Source organism: Apus apus, chromosome 21, assembly GCF_020740795.1.
Source record: "Apus apus isolate bApuApu2 chromosome 21, bApuApu2.pri.cur, whole genome shotgun sequence".
Taxonomy (NCBI): domain Eukaryota; kingdom Metazoa; phylum Chordata; class Aves; order Apodiformes; family Apodidae; genus Apus; species Apus apus.
The window spans coordinates 3,577,757-3,594,735 of record NC_067302.1 but is presented as its reverse complement, the minus strand read 5'-3'; the positions used below and the strand labels follow the sequence as shown (position 1 = coordinate 3,594,735).

The 16,979-nt window shown below is 47.9% G+C and overlaps 1 protein-coding gene across 1 annotated transcript in view; it reads right to left on the bottom strand.

Moving 5' to 3' along the window:
* The window catches only part of WASF2 (WASP family member 2), a 37,029-nt gene that overhangs the window by 10,950 nt on the left and 9,100 nt on the right, over positions 1–16,979 (bottom strand). Inside the window, 4 exon segments of the mRNA XM_051637838.1 lie at positions 446–563; positions 1,637–1,790; positions 2,328–2,462; positions 7,236–7,389. Of these exon segments, the coding sequence (XP_051493798.1) occupies positions 446–563; positions 1,637–1,790; positions 2,328–2,462; positions 7,236–7,365 (537 nt within the window). The 5' untranslated portion in view covers positions 7,366–7,389.

Here is a 16,979-nt window from a genome sequence, read left to right as displayed (position 1 = left end):
CTCCTTTCTCTGTTCTTCCATCCTAGGATTTATTACACCACTCAACATACTGCAGTGCTGGGGCAGTGGGATTTGCACTGCTTCAACACTGAGCAGACCCCTGCACAACATCAGAAGTGCAGAGAAGTTTCCAACACAACCTCCTCCCCTGCTGACTGCACCAGTGCTATGTTTGAGGACTACAAACGAAGCCATTATAACCATACAAAGAGGGTGGCATTTGGAAAAAACAAATTAAGGGTATCTTTGTTTTCTTTTTTTAATTAACAAGGATGAGAGTAAACCAGATAAAAAAAAAATAATCCACGGAATTGTTCCCTAAAGAATTCAAGAGAGGAAACTCAAATTTTGGATAGCAACTTTGGAGTCCAAGATTCATTAACACTTCCCACCTCCTATTCTTCCCTGACATGCCTCTGTTGGCAGAGATCTCCCATTTCCTCACCCTGTGTTTCCGCTTCTCTTTCATAATATCCTTGGTGTCCTGAAGCATTTTCTCTTTCCAAAGGTCAAAGAAGTATGAAGGATCTGTGTAGAATTTAAGTGCCTCTTTGCCATCATCCCTAGAATGGGGAGTGGGGGGTGGAGAAAAAACACACAAACAAGGACCAAGTCACACATTCGTTTGAAGCCCAAAGAAAACACAAGGCACGACCCAGATGACAGTTTAAATGTCCTCAGTGAGAAGGTCAAACACAAACTCCTCTGGCTTCCATTTCAGGACAGGCAGCAGCCCCATGGCCTCCCATGTTCCAGCTCTCCCACTTGGTGGGAGAGCAAAAGTGGAAGCAAACTCTCCACTGTTCAGCACCTGAAGAGCTCAACTGAACACTCCAAGAGAGCAGCAGGTCTCTCACTTCAACTCCCACTTGTTTGCATTGTGGTTTTGGCATAGAAAACACAACACAAAACAACCTTCTGTAGTCCAGGAACCCTAAATCAGACCAGCAGTGTCCTTGAAACTCATGAGTGAGCACACACACACACCCTCCCATTCTCCTCCTACTTTGCAGTGCAGCCATGTCTGGCAGAAGACAGCTGCCTCCAGCTATCTGTAATTACTTTTTACCTGTTCAAAAGATATTTATGGATGTGGGCTAAGTCTCTGTATCCTGACCCCCTTTACTTCTACTACCTACAAGATGAAATCGAATTGGGACTGCTCAGGAGAACTGGTTACACAGATATCTCAGCCCAGGCACAGGAGGCCACAGAAAGGCATCTCCAGACCTACAGGAGGCTGCTGCACCCACCTGGGTGAGAGCCATTTACAGATGTATGCTCTGCAGCTTGCACTGCAGCTTTCTGGAAAGGAGCCACAGGGCTACAGAGAAGCAGAAGAAAAATGCATCATCTGCACAACACCTAGCATGTTTATGCAGTGCCAGCCAAGCCTTGTCCCAAGGCAGGCACAAACCTGACAGCAGGTAACCAAATACATCATTTTCTAGCTCCGTTCACTTCTACAGCCCCAAAAGCAAAGTTTCAGGTAATCCACAGGATGGAGATTTCCTGGTGGATCTCAGTTTAGCAACTCCATTTCCCATTGGAAATGGCTACTCTAAGAAAGCACAAAATGGGAAACGATCTCCTTGGCAGTTTGGGAGAAGGGAACAAGGGGGTGTTGCAGCCATACCTGTAAGGTGAGAGGATGTTGAGAGGTGGAGGAGTATTGCAGGTCCTATAGGTTTCAAGGACAGGAACTGGGAGAGAATCTCTGTCAAAGAGCTTCTGGTCCTGAGTAGTGGAGCTTTTGAAGGCCTTCCTGGTGTTAATGCCTTGCAGGGAGACTGTAAGGAAGAGGAGGGAGCAAGTGAAGAACAACTTGACCCAGGCCAGTGACACTGAAGATCAAGTAGGGAACATCTGATTTCAGTTGGAGTTCTTGGCATGCTTAGCACTTCTTAAGGTCAGGTTCCCTTTCCCACAGATCCCTGGGGAAACCCAGCACATCTCAGATCATGCTGTGCCAAGATCTGCTGCTGTGTAGACACGGCTCCCTCGGGAGTTGCCAATGTGGTTCATGAACCCCTGCAATCAAGCCTGGAGAGGTGCACCACTATCAAACTGCTGAAAAGCCAGTTTCCACATGGAGACTTGCTAACAGGCAAACCTAGACTCAGCCAGAAAGGCAACCCACATGAGCAGAATGGTGCTTTTTCTTTTTTTTTTCAGGAGGGGAGGAAACTGTCCCTCTTGCTCCAAGAGAAGACATTCCAACACCCGTTGCAGCCTCACACTCATTTTATGGCCCCAAATCAACCTTGCTGACTCAATAAGAATCTCTACCACGCTTGATCTGCAAGGACTGTGCTCCACTCCATTACCTTCTTCCTCTTTGGGATCCAGCTGAGTGACTTTGACTTGCAGGCGGTCAACTCTCTTGACTAGAACGCTCATCCGAGAGGCAAAGGTGTTGGTTTGAGTAAACAACTCTCCAAATATGTCTTCTGCAAATTTACCTGGAATATTAAAATGTTCACATTACCTTCGTGAGCCACACCAGGCCATATTCAGCCTCCCAGCTTGCTTTCTTGAAGAAGGAATCAATAAAGAACAAACCATGCCCCTTTTCAAGTCTGGCAGGGTTGAGTTCAACATCCAGGAAGGAAACGCTCTGTTCCACCAAAACCTGACATTTTCAAGGCATCTTCCAGCAATAAAGAAACAATCAAGACATACTTTCATGTCATTGTTAAAGCAACAGAAGAAAAAAGGGTTGACAACACTATACTGGTCTGGAATCTAGATGGGTCTGTGGGTCCTTTAAGATTCTCTGTTGTTCTGTTTATTAAACATGCAAACACAGTTGTTTTTTTTACTGCTCTGGAGAATCTCAAGGGCTCCCAGTCTCCAGCAGACCTGCCTCAAGGGTAACTGGCACATATTCACAAGCTCAAAGTACTCTGGAATTAGAGAGCAGACCCAGTCCTTGATCCTAAAGCCTCAGCTCTAACCACAGATGAAAGCACTGACCCTTTTGTTCCTTCAGGTGGCAGTGTCTGAAAAATTGATGCATGCACGTTTATTCTAAAATCAAAACCCAAGGAGAACTTCTCAAAGAGAGATATTCTCTCTGTAACAGCTTGGATTGCCCAGTGGGCTGCTCTGACAAACATTATCCATCGTTTGGACTGAGAGAGTGCCTGGATCAGGAGCTCACTGCACCACTTAAAATTTAACAAAACAATGTTCCCTGCCCTTAAGAGTTTAAAATCCATGTGTGCAACAAGAGATGACCACAGGTAGACAGAGATGGGAGAACTGGAAGAAAACCAAGAAGTGTCTTTCTGTTCTGTTCTCAGGGTCTTTTTGTTCTGCTCTCAGAGCTAACCCAAGGCAGGGAGCCCTAACCATGAAGAGGACAACACTGATCAGAACAGAACTGGCACTGACAGCAGACACGGGCCCATGAAGTTCCCACTGATGGGAAACATTTCCAGCCATGGCTGTTGAATCCAAGGCTGCTCTCGAGAAGCAGTCTGGTTTCAAAGTGCATCATCATATGGTCAACAGTTTGTTCTGGTATCTGTTACTCCTGAAGATCCTCTCTGACATTCAGACAAGGATAACCAGTTGGAAACCTAACTTGAACAGCAATTTTGGAAAGCCTGGTTGTCTGCAACGTGCCACAGCAGAAAGACAAGCCCTCCTTCCACGAGGCAACTGGAGGGCATCCCCCAAAGTTCAGCTGCACAAACACTTCCAGCTATCTCCACGGACCCATCAGCTCCTGGTTCACACTCTCGTGCAGTTCTACTTACACTGCCAAGCACGGGGAATCAGCCAGGTTAAAAATCAACCTCCTCCACCCCCTTTGGGTGGCAACCCCAGCTTGAAGTGTTTGTACAAAGCAAATGCTGGAAGTTAACTTCAACTGACCTCATTCTTCCACTCTCCTAGACAATACAGATTCCATGTACAATCCACTTAGGAGCCCAACCAGGCTTCTCCAAACTCATGAGAAGGATTTTATTTCTGGGGACCTAAGGGGCAGGTAGCTCTTAAGCACCCTTTGTGTTCAAAACTAGCAGAAGACCAGCTCTCCCATTCGACCAAAGAGAGTGAACACTGATCGCATCAACAGCTCAAAAAAGAAAAGTTGCAATTGGGTTTCTAATTCAGTGAGAACTGAAAGTCATTGCTGAATTTCACAAGGAAATGCAACAAGCATTAGGGAAAAGAATTAAGTCTTTGGTTTGCAATGATGAGTAGTATGTTTCAAGCATAAAATAATATATGATCCATGGGCTGGAGCAGCTCTGCTCTGAAGACAGGCTGAGAAAGTTGGGGGTGTTCAGCCTGGAGAAGAGAAGGCTCCAGGGAGACCTTAGAGCACCTTCCAGGGCCTGAAGGGGCTCCAGGAAAGCTGGGGAGGGACTTGGGACAAGGGCATGGAGGGAGAGGACAAGGGGGATGGATTAAAACTGGCAGAGGGGAGATGGAGGTTGGACATGAGGAGGAAATTCTTGGGTGTGAGGGTGGTGAGACCTTGGCCCAGGTTGCCCAGGGAAGCTGTGGCTGCCCCATCCCTGGCAGTGTTGAAGGGCAGGTTGGATGGGGCTTGGAGCAACCTGGGCTGGTGGGAGGTGTCCCTGCCCATGCAGGGGGGGTTGGGACTGTATGATCTCTAAGGTTCCTTGCAACCCAAACCATTCCATGATTCTTTGATATTCCCTTGCCTAAATCCACCTCAACACAGTTATCACCCAGCATCTCCCCCCACCCCATTCTGAGTTTCACGCACACTTTTCGATGGGGTAAACGCAGAGATTCAGTTTTTGCTTTAGTTACTTTGACTGCAAAAGTGCAGCTTACAATCAAAATTATCTTTGTCATGCACTGGCAGGAAGACAGACGGCGCGATTTAATAGGTCTTTCCATCTTTAGCTGGTGGGATTCTATAAAATCACACAGAAACGCAGTGTCGACTTATACAAAGCGCTCCCAGCTGTGATAGTAACGAAGGGTAAACTCACTGGAATATGAAAGTTTGACAAGATTTATGTTTGCATCTTTGTGAAGAGACTGTGGTGCACTAGGCATGGCTGATTATTCACTTGACAGGGCTGTCACAGCCTACTGAACCTCCTTTACGTTCCGCTCATACTCAGCGTATGAGGAAGGGGTGGATTTATTTTTTTAGAAGTAAGAGAGTTTAGAACTGGGGGGACGGGGGGGGGAAGAGGAGTTTGGTCATTTGGGTGCCAGTGTTCTGTAGTAGTTGGTCTGAATATTTCATTTGCAAATATTTCAGTTTTTTAAATCTTTCATTTAAAATATTAAAATTTCAGAGTGTCATGGAATGGTTCGGTTTGGAAGGGACCTTAAAGATCATCCAGTCCCAACCCCCTGCATGGGCAGGGACACCTCCCACCAGCCCAGGTTGCTCCAAGCCCCATCCAACCTGCCCTTCAACACTGCCAGGGATGGGGCAGCCACAGCTTCCCTGGGCAACCTGGGCCAGGCTCTCACCACCCTCACACCCAAGAATTTCCTCCTCATGTCCAACCTCCATCTCCCCTCTGCCAGTTTTAATCCATCCCCCTTGTCCTCTCCCTCCCTGCCCTTGTCCCAAGTGCCTCCCCAGCTTTCCTGGAGCCCCTTCAGGCCCTGGAAGGTGCTCTAAGGTCTCCCTGGAGCCTTCTCTTCTCCAGGCTGAACACCCCAGCTCTCGCAGCCTGTCTCCAGAGCAGAGCTGCTCCAGCCCTCCCATCATCTTCATGGCCTCCTCTGGACTTTTATTTATTTGAAATAGTCCATTTAAAATACTGCTAGCCCTGGAGAAGTAGGTAAGAGATGGGGCTCAGTGTTTCTTCCCTACCTGCCTCATTCTCCTCTTGCAGACAAGCACAAATGTGTCAGCAAGAGCCACCCACCTCTCTCAAGTATCCCCTCGAGGTATCTGCCATTGGTCCAGCAGCAAGCAACTCCCTCCCCGCCCTCTCTCCCAGGGAACCTTCCCAAGAAATAAACCAGACTGCAATTTGGCTCCCAAACACTTCACCCTCCCTAACAAGGCAGAAGCAGAGAAGCTTTGAATATCTTGAGCTGCTCAAAGAAGGTCTAAACCTGAAGGATCTCAGCATGGCTCTGTCACACCAACCCACTGCACGCCTTTGGACTGGGATTAGCTTTCTCTGCAGCCAAGATCTGCACAGCTTTCCTGCCTCCTTCCTCATCATTTCACATGCAGGAGATGGATTTTCCTCACCCTCCACAACCACTCTGGCTACAAGACCTAACAAACAAACACCAAGGGCCAGCTGAACATCAGCAGAGACTGGTCTTGCCTGTGCAGTGACATTTCTGCAACCCAACAGAATGTGATACTGACTGGCAGCAAACACAGGCCCAGATTTTAATGACAGCCATGGTTTTTCCTGCTGGAAAGAGAGACTGCTCCCAAACTTTCCCTGCCACATTCAAGGGGCTTGCTTTGCAGAGCCAGCAGAAGTAAGGAGAAGCTGAACAACGTATTCATTTGCTTATCAAAGTCTTGCTTCAAGGGCAGAGGTGGCTCATCAGAACCCAGAGTGTTTCAACAAAGTAAGGAGCCATCCCAGAGAGACCACAATTAACTCTTCGTTTCTCCTAGGGCACATAGGCCCCCATTTTCCCTCCAGCCCTCACAAGGCTGTTGGTCAGCCCACTGGAGAGCTGAGCTAGGCATCACTTCAGCTTATTGTGCTGTCAGAGCAAGCAGCCCCAAACCCCCAGTACTCTCCAGAGGCAATGCCTGGCTCAGACTGGGGACTTTGAGTCTCACAACGCAACAAACAGCAGGGGCAAACAGGCGGCTCCTGCGTGCAGGCTTTAATTACCTTTCATTAAAACTAAGACTACTGACACAGTGTAGATTCAACACAGTCAAGCTCCATTTAGTAGCTTGTGCAATTACAGACACATTCTCTGACACTAGATCCTGGCTGCTGGGAGAGCCTCCCATTTTACAAGCCTGAGTTGTGCACCATCCTTCCATCTGCAGTTTCGCTGCAGCCTCTCACACCAACCCCACCACCCCTCACCACCACCCCCCTCCCCATTTTCTCTTCGATAGGAAGGCAGTGGGACCAGGGATATGAAATTAGCATCGGATTTCTTTAGGAAAACATTTTAGCATTACCCAGGGAAGGCAGATGGGGGAGAAATAGGAACATGAGAGTAGAAAGGGAGCTAAATAAAGAGCACTAGCGACTCCTGAGGGCAACGCGCAGGCTCGCCATGGTACTCACTCAGGCTGCCCAGCTGTCGAATGACATTTGCCAGGGTGATGTTGGTCATGCATTCCAGCTCGCTTGGAACGCTAGGCAACGTCTGACGGCACAGGTGCCTTGGCTCAATGTTCCTCGTTACTAACGGCATGGTGGACCTGCTTCAGGCACTGTTCTGAAAGATGAAAAACAACCCAAAAAAGAAACAGGAAAGGATTACTCAACCGCAAATTCCAGGCACACCAGAGCCATGGTGTTCGTTTTTCCTGCTCTCAAATGGCTTTATTTATAAGCCTCCTTCCCCCAACTCTTTCCCCACCCTCATAAAACTGGTTCATCAGAAATAAAGATCCTGCTGTTCTGTGACTTGCAGTGACAGTGAAGCCCCACCAGCTCAGGTGGAGAGGCAGAGATGGAAAGCACCACATCCTCGCCCACACGCAAGGTGCTGTTGGCACCACAGCAGCCGTTGTTCCCTTCTCCCCATCCGCTGCCTCGGAGCGGTGTCCTTCCTCCCGCGCTCACACACAGCGTCTCTGGTGAGTCTTACGAGCTCTTCTTCAGAAATATTTTCAACTTTCAATCAAACAGGTTTGCTTCAACCCAGAGGATGAAGTTGGGAGATGGTAAAAAAACCAACCAACCAAACAAACCAACAATCAAAAGCTCAGCTTCTTCCAGCAAAACAAGGCATGCGTGGTGCCTCCCTCCTGGAGCGGCACAGACAGGACTCTCCTGGAACAACAGGAAGTGCTTGCAGCTGACCAGGAAACTTTCTGGTGACTGTTTCTTATCCTGCAGGCTGCACCCCTCTTCCCTTGGGAAATCCCCTGGGGGCTGAGGTATACACTGGACCATTGTTTCCACGCTAGGACAGCTTAACTTTGAGGGAGCTCTAATCAGGATGCAGGACTAGAGGGTGTGCTCAGAGAGGAGTCGAGATTGATTGTACAGCAGTCAGGACAAACTTCCAGCTCTTTAAAAAAAAATAATATAGATATATATCTCTATATGAATGTATACATAAAAAGAAGAAAACCTAACTGTCCCAAAGTTATGCATTAGACAGAAAATGCTCTTATGTGCAGGTCAGTGCTTTGAACTAACAAAAATCTCCCTTGCTAACAAGGCCAAAACGTTGAAGCAACAAATGGCTCCTCCTCAGATCATCATCCTCCAAGAGAGAGGAGGAAACTTGGGTAAACAGAGCTCAGCACAAAGAGCATGATACAAGCCTGAAATCTTTAAGACTAAGTGAAAGCAAATACATCCCCACTTCTTGATTAATTTAGAAGGGGAAAGAATCACTTTTCTAGGTCAGCTGAGGAACAACCCAAGAGAAGCAGCCAACTCCCATGTGATAGGCATGCTGATCTGCTCGGGCTGGGTGTAAAAATAAAACAGGAAGCTAACAGCTTGGGGAACATGGCTTCCTGTCACCAACAGCAAAAACCCAAGAACCATAAAAAATCAGCTGTTTGCTCTTGACTTTGAGCCACCCTTTGATAGTCTCTGTGGCAGCTGGCAGCTTATCTTTGAGGTCCAGGAGTCCTTCCTGGATGCTTTTCTATCAGGGTGTTAAGAGGAAGAAGTGGGCATTATCCCTCCTAATTACCTCACGAGCCAGGTTTTGAATTGCTAAATTTGACCCATTAAGGCAGAGGAGTTCAAGAGGCACAGCACACTGATATCTCCCAGCCAAGCAGATGTAGGTTGCCATTTTGCAATGCCTCTCCATGAGGGATTTCATGCGCTGGTCTCCATGCAAGGAACAGCTCCCCAAAACCTGACAGAAGAGGGGAGCCAGATCTGCATCCAAACAAAAAACAGCAGAGACTCTCCAAGGATTGAAGCCCATGTTGTTCTTCACTGTGTCCAAGCACTGCAGCAGACACCAGGAACTGCTGGGATATTTAAAGAACAGGGTGAACTGAGGAAGGACTCTGACCTTCGCTTCAAAATACCCCATGTTTTATCGATTACAGCCCAAGCCCTTGGATCTTTTGTCAGCTTTTGTGCTTCATGCCAGACAAACTTTCTCAGCTCCCCCCAGACTGCAGTCTGCACCACCAGCAGCTCTCATAAACAAGGCAGCATTTGCAGGCTGCCTGCATCCAGCTTTTCCCCCGTGCTCCCCCAGGGCTCAGCCAGGGAGCACACGCGGTGGGATCTGCAGAGCCAGAGTGGACAGCCCATCCACCAAGCATGGCTGGAAGCATTCCAAGGTGCAGGACAGACAGAAGGAAAACAGCAAGAGGAAAAATAAGCCTGTGAGGGAGCATGTATGTGAAAAAAAAAAAAAAAAGAAGACAAAAAAAAAACCCCTAAAGATGATAGGGAGCCAGGTCAGAGAGATGCAGCCAGCACTAATCTCTCCAAGGATGGGGCACAAAACAAAGATGGGGAGTAATGCCCCAAATACCTCACAACAAAGGCTCAGGATATATTGTCTATACACAGCCCTCCCAGAAGTGTTTGCCTTTAAGGCATGTTTTAAATCTAAAAGCAAGGAGTAGTGGTGAAAGTTGATTTTTTGGGTTTTTTTAAGGCAAAAAACCCCAAGCAATGGTGCAGCACATGATGTACAATCTGAATTTGCACCAGTGCAAGACAGCAGTGATAAGGGCTAAGAAAAACACTCCCTTTATAGCCTGGCTCATCCTGCCAGCCACCCCCACCCTCCCAGCACAGCCTGCCACACTCCACTGCAGAATGGAGAGTTTCACCCTCGTGATGCCTACAACAGCCCTCCTTGCAAGGAGGATGATGGCTCTGCTGCTCCTAACACCCCTCAGGATCCAGCAAGCAGCAGGCAAACTAAAAAGAGATTAACCCCATGGAGCAGCAGAAACCAGCAACGACAGGATGGGCTGTGGACAAACCACCCTTCTGCTTTCCCAGCAGCCTCTGGGATAAGAGGCATTTAAAAGCAAAATTTCCTCTCCTCTGAGCGGAAGGACAAGGAGCTTCAAGGTTTCAGATGTTTTTGGAGGGTGGAGGCAGGCAGATAGGAAATCTGGGACCTACAGCCAGAGCTTGGTGCCAACATGAGCAAAAAGGAGCAGCTGATGTCCCCAGAAGAAGGCACTTCACTGTTAGGCCTTGTTTTTCCCCATGAGTCTCGGGAGGGGTAGAAATAGAGATAACACCTAATGGGCTCCTGTAAAACCCCCATGCCTCATGAGGAGGTGGGACAAAGATTAACAGTCTGGACTGGAAAATAAGTGGTGTCTTTTGAAAGCAGCAGTCGGGAGGGGCAAAAAATCAAGAGGGGAGAAGGGACAAAGTATGAGAGCAGAGAGAGACAGAGGAAGCAAAACACTGCAGGCTGCACAAGGCAAGAGACACAGTAAATGAAACAAGGAAGGGACAGACCTAAAAAAGCTTTCCAGGAGGCTCTTCCTTTTTTATTCTTTAAGAGAGTCATTAAGAAGACGATTGACAGTGTGTTACCAGCCAGGGCCATCCAGAACTGCTTTACTTTCAGTGGTCAGGGCATGACAGCACAGCAGTTTTCCACTCCAGCTCGCCAGACTGGTGAGCAGGCATTAGTCACTGTCACGTAACTACCACAGACCATATATTATAACTAAATCCTACCATTCAGAAGCAAGTTAAATGAATTGCAAGGCCAAAAATCCTTATCTTTAAGGCAAAGATAAGCGTTTCCACTTGCTTATTAATGTTGAGGATCAGATTTGTTTTGGTAGTTGAGTTTGGGGTGCATAAGCTGCAAGAATGGCACAGAGGACCTGCCCTGACCTGAGAGAAGAGAGGGGGTGTGTTAAAAGTCAAAGGAAGCTGCCTCTAAGAAACAGAAAACTGTCTGCAACAGATTTCTAATTATTATGGGGGAGGGGGGAAGGAATCAAACTCCAACACAGCAGTGGAAAGAGACGTTATCTCTGGTTGCAGAGCACTACTGGTTGGGAGAGCTGTAGTGAAATGGGCTGATGCTAAAGCCAAATCCAAAATACTCATCCTCTCAACCACCCTGGTTCATGCCTTCTTAAAAACAAGAAGTCAGGGCTTTTGTTACAAATTATTTTCTCTCCCACTTGAATCAGAACCTTCCTACCTGCTCACGGCGAGCATTTCCTCTGAAGTCTCCAAGTCACAGCTTGAATCCCAGAAGGCTCCAAGCCTTGTTTTGATGGCAGTGACTAAATGCTAAACCATCCAAAAAGCCCATTTGCCCCGTAGCTCTTTTCCCCTCACCTCCCCGCTGCATGCTGCCCCACCTCCAGCTGGGCATTGCCAGAATTCCTCACTCTTTCCCCTCTCCCAAAACACTTACGCAGGCGTTGCCGAGCCCTGGCCAGCTCCACAGCCCCGCGCCGGCCCAGAAAAAGTTTGCTGAGCACGACAAAAGCCCTGGAAGCTGAGCTCACCACTGCAACATTCCTCCTGAGCTGCCAGCCACAAATGGCACCTCTTTTCCAGGATTCTATCGGGCTTTCGCTCGGCATCACCCTTCCTACCCTGTGCTGCTCACTGCACACACAGTGGGCTCAGGTAACTCCTGTTTTTCAAGGACAGCAGGATCAGAGAGTGGTGGGGTTGGAAGGGACCTCTGGAGATCATCCAGTACAACCCCCTGCCAGAACAGGATCCCCTAGAGCAGAACCTACAGGTGGGTTTGGAATGTCTCCAGGGATGGAGACTCCACAGCCTCCCTGTCCCAGGGCTCTGTTACCCTCACAGTCAAGAAGTATTTTCTCACATTTAGGATCCACATGGAATGCTTCTTCATGTGGCTTCTGCTCTGAGATCCTGCTCCCTCCACAACCAATCTCACCTTGAATTCCTTCCTCACCAGTTTTTAAATGGATTTCCACTTCAGCAATGATTTCTGCAAATACTCTTGGGGTGCTGGGGAACAAACGTGGCACAACAAAGGCCCGTAAAGGGGAGAAAAGAAAAAGGAGAAATGCAACTTGGAATTTTTGCCTTTCTGAATCCAGCACTTGGAGCAAAGCGTGATGGAAATCCAAGGTAAACGTGCTGCTCTGAGATTTCTTATCAGCAAGTCATCGACTGCTCTCCCCGTGAGCTCTGCCGGAGAAGATCACTCAGGAATCCCAGCCCTGGATTAGAATCAAGTACAATTCGTTTGTTTCAAACAAGAACTTCCAGTCTATAAACCCCTCGCACAAAGCTGGGTCTTATTGACTATTTTTAATAAATAGGGCTGGCACAGTGAAATTGGACTATTGTTACTAACAATAAAGGAGACAGACTTTGATTATGAGGATTGAGAAGCAATAGAGGGACATTTTAGGATTGAGTATTTGCTTTCCAAGGCGAGTTCTGTCAACTGAAAACAGCACCTCGGAGCAAATACTCCTTAACAAGCAGTTTGGAAGAGAGCAGAAAACAGCACTGCACAGCAAGAGAGGAACCAGCCTCTTTTTTTGTTTGTGTGTGTCTACAGCAGGTAGAGAGCACAGACAACACCGTGGTGCAGAGGAGAAGGCAGGCAGGGCTATAAGGTAAGATGTGTGTGTGCAATGCACACAAAGAGCTGTAAATAACAAGAGGGTTGAGTTGGAGGGAGAGATCTGGCAAGGTTCTTCTCCCTGGTATTTGACTAGCTAGCATAGCATTACTGGGAGTCACCTGGGTAATTCCCCACTCAATGTGACACACAACCTCTTAGATCAGGGACCATCTGCAAATAAATCTGGACCCCAGCAGCGATATCATCTGTCATAGTGTCTGGTGTAGCACAAAGCACCTAAGGAGGACAGAGCTCATTTTTGGGGAAGGGGAGGGAAATTAGGCTTGATTTTTCAAGACCGTCAGGGTGACCAAAGCCCCTGCCCTCAGCAGGGCTTATCAAATCCTCTGCCTGGCCACAAACAAGCAGCATAGTCAAGAAGACCAAGCCTTCAGCTAAGCGCCTTGGAGAGCAGCCTTTAGGAGGACCCATCGGGGGATTAGACACACCAGCAGGTTTGGGAATGAGGGAGGAAGGAGATAATCAGATCTGAAATTCCCATCAGTATGAAATGAGACTTAACTCAGTAGCTTGCCAACGCAGACTGACTGTTCTTTCTAATGTCTGTGACAACTCTGCTTCAAATTTCAAGCTTCTCTCAGCAGTAACTACTCCCCCATGTAGCTGTAATGGCCAGAAAGAGACTGGCTTTTATGTAACCCCAAAAGACTAGCAGAAAGGGAAGCAGCAGCCACACACACACACATGGAGAACTGAGGGGGAGAAAAAAAAAATGGAGCAGAAGGCTCTGCTGAGTGCTCAGGGCTATATCCAAGCTCACAATGCAGCCACAGAGAAGTGGGATGCAGCAATCAGAAATGCTCCAGTTCCACACTCAGAGAGAGACCTAGCAATCAGTGCTGCATCCGAGCAATAGGGAGTGAAATTATAGAGCACACTGCCATGTGATGCCACAAACTACTCCATCCCGCCAGCTGTAACAAGAATTCATTCCCAAAAAACGCGTCATGGGCTCATCTGTCATTAACAGCCCAGCCTGGCAGCAGCCAAGGAGGCAGCAGTGAAGGGCAGCTGCAGGGCTCCTTCCTTTCACTGCCCCTTCCTTTCACTGGGTGCTGTTCTCCCCAAAAGCCACAAGGGGAAACATATGGATAACCCCCCCTGGGTGCCAGGGAAAAGGTTGCCCACCATCTCTCACCAGCCATTAAGATGGGAAGTGCAGGCTGTGTTTTTACCCACCATGGAGAAGTCTAGATTACTCTGATTCTTTAGGTCTCCCCCTCTCACCACACCACTAGATACTCATCACCTGCATTACAGTTCAGTGCTGGTTTGAAAAGTTAACATCAAGAGACTGAAGCCTACAGTAAGCATATTTATAATTTAGATTTCATCTCTGTATATGAAAGGCCAGTATAGTGCTTGGGTGTATGTAAATATAATGAAAATAATTTCACCAGACCTTAAAATATCCTGTGTGTATAGAGCCATTATATTATAGATGCATCTTTCCTCTCCTTTTAATGTTGTCAGTGCTCAAATAATGTGGATATCTGTGATTTATAAACAGCTATTTACAAGGGGTTGTAGTAAGAGGAGAAGGAGGAAATGGATTAAAACTGGCAGAGGAGAGATTGAGATTGGACATGAGGAGGAAATTCTTTGCTGTGAGGGAGGTGAGACCTTGGCCCAGGTTGCCCAGGGAAGCTGTGGCTGCCCCATCCCTGGCAGTGTTGAAGGGCAGGTTGGATGGGGCTTGGAGCAACCTGGGCTGGTGGGAGGTGTCCCTGCCCATGCAGGGGGTTGGGACTGGGTGACCTTTAAGGTCCCTTCCAGTCCAAACCATTCCATGATTCTATCATATAAACATATACTGCTTTCAATCTCAATAATCCCACCATACACCATTTGTAGACGTAGCATTTAGACACACGGTTAGTGGTGGGCTTGGCATTGGTTTATGATTTGACTCGACAATCTTAAGGCTCTTCTGCAACCTTAATGATTCTAATTGCACAGAACCTTCCCTGCAGCAGGATCTAGAGCAAACACGGGGCCTTCAGGAGGCCACGTTTAGCTGATGGCAAAACCAACCCCACCATAACCCCCATGTCCATAATCCAAGTCAATCCCCAACCAGAAAACTCAGCTGTGTGATGACAGAGGTGTCTGGGCACTGGTGTGGGGCAAAAGCAGTGCTGAGTATCTCCACAGCCATGTTCTGACAGGAGGAACCATCAGCCCTGATCTCACAGAATAAGGGAGCATTGTGCAGCTCACTCTGCAGTCCTTGAGACAACAAACATCCACCCTGCTCAGTCCACAGAGTAAAAATACCCTTTTTTCCTCCCTTTTTCCTTTTTTTTCTTCCCCCTCTCCAGCCTGCTGGCTCTGAAAAATGCAGAAGAGGCTCAGAAAGCTATTTTCTGTGTTGTTTTTTTTTGTCTGGCTCATGCATTATCGTCATCATTTACTGCCCTCAAGGGGATTGCACAGGTGTGACTGAAAATTTGGCTCTTCCTTTTAAACTTTTGTTATCAGCTTTACTGTAGATGATCTTGCTGGAATAAATACCAGCTTGCTCTCCTGGAGAGGGAACTGGCTGGAAGCTGCTGGCAGAAATCAGGCTGGGGGTGGAAGGATGGGGGTGTCACTAATGGGGAACATACAGATCCTCTGAGCTTCTGTTGAATGCAAATAGAGCCAGCAGTTTGACCTAGACTCTTTTTTTTTTATTGCTAAAAAACACACCATTGCCCTAATTAATGTTTCCATTCATTTAGCTGAAAAACAAGTTAAACAAAGAGGGTCACCTGGTGTTCCTATCAATGCCTGACTAGGATCCAGGCAGAACAAATGCATTTAAATAAAACTCTAGAAGAGATGTGACAAGAGAAAGGCAGTTTAGCTCAATTAAAGAGAGCTGTCACAGGGATTTGATTCTCAGAATACAGAACTATTGATTAAACAGGAATGAAAGCTCTGAAACAGAAAGGTTTCAAGGTCTTTGCAGTGAGGATGTACATCAGGAGAGAGGCAGGGCTCCTTCAGCACCAGAGGAGCTCTGGCTTTGTTGCTTCCTAGGAAACAGAAGCAGCAAAGGGAGCACAATGCCTTCAGTTACACCTAGGATTAATTTGGGAAGGATACAAGGCCAGGGACAATGCAGAGCAGCACCACAAGCTTCAATCAACACATAGGTTTCGTGTACTCAGGTACAGGAAACTTGCAATGGGTTTTCAAACGGAGCATGTCAGGAGAGGCCTGGTCAGTGGGCAGGTGTCAGTCCTTCAGCAGAACATCTCCAAGGACACCTGCTCTGAGCCCAAACCACTGTCCAAAGTCCGTGAGACTGTTCAAGGACACAGTCTCAACCTGTCCCAGGAGATGAGTCCCCTGGGCAATAACAACCTTGCAGCAACCCAAGAGAGAGATGTCTACTGAAACAGGACTGCCACTCTGCCCCAAAAGCCTGTCCTTAAAGGTAAAGGATGAGAAGCTTTCATTGGCAAAGTCATCCATTTATTTCTGTCCTAATCCAGGCAAAAAGACCTCTGGACAAAAATCAGAAAATTTCATTTTCCACACCTCAAAGTCTGTAACAGCACCAAATTCACTTGAAAACAGGTCTTGGGTAGAAGAGATATAATTTAACTGTCAAGAATCACACAATCATGGAATGGTTTGGCTTGGAAGAGACCTTAAAGATCATCCAGTCCCAACCCCCTGCATGGGCAGGGACACCTCCCACCAGCCCAGGTTGCTCCAAGCCCCATCCAACCTGCCCTTCAACACTGCCAGGGATGGGGCAGCCACAGCTTCCCTGGGCTACCTGGGCCAGGCTCTCACCACCCTCACACCCAAGAATTTCCTCCTCATCTCCAACCTCCATCTCCCCTCTGCCAGTTTTAATCCATCCCCCCTTGTCCTCTCCCTCCCTGCCCTTGTCCCAAGTGCCTCCCCAGCTTTCCTAGAGCCCCTTCAGGCACTGGAAGGTGCTCTAAGGTCTCCCTGGAGCCTTCTCTTCTCCAGGCTGAACACCCCAACTCTCCCAGCCTGTCTCCAGAGCAGAGCTGCTCCAGCCTTTGGACCATCCCTGTGGCCTCCTCTGAACTCTCTCCAGGAGCTCCAAGACAAGCAGCACCATTCCCCACAGCTCCATCCTCAGGTCCTGCAGGTACCTGAGCCTGCAGGGAAGCAGACACAGAACCACAGACCAGCTTTTGCAAATGGTGCTGCTACAGCAACCAGGGCTGAATGGCTCATTCCCAGCCTGAATTACTGCTAATGAGGACAACGTGTTT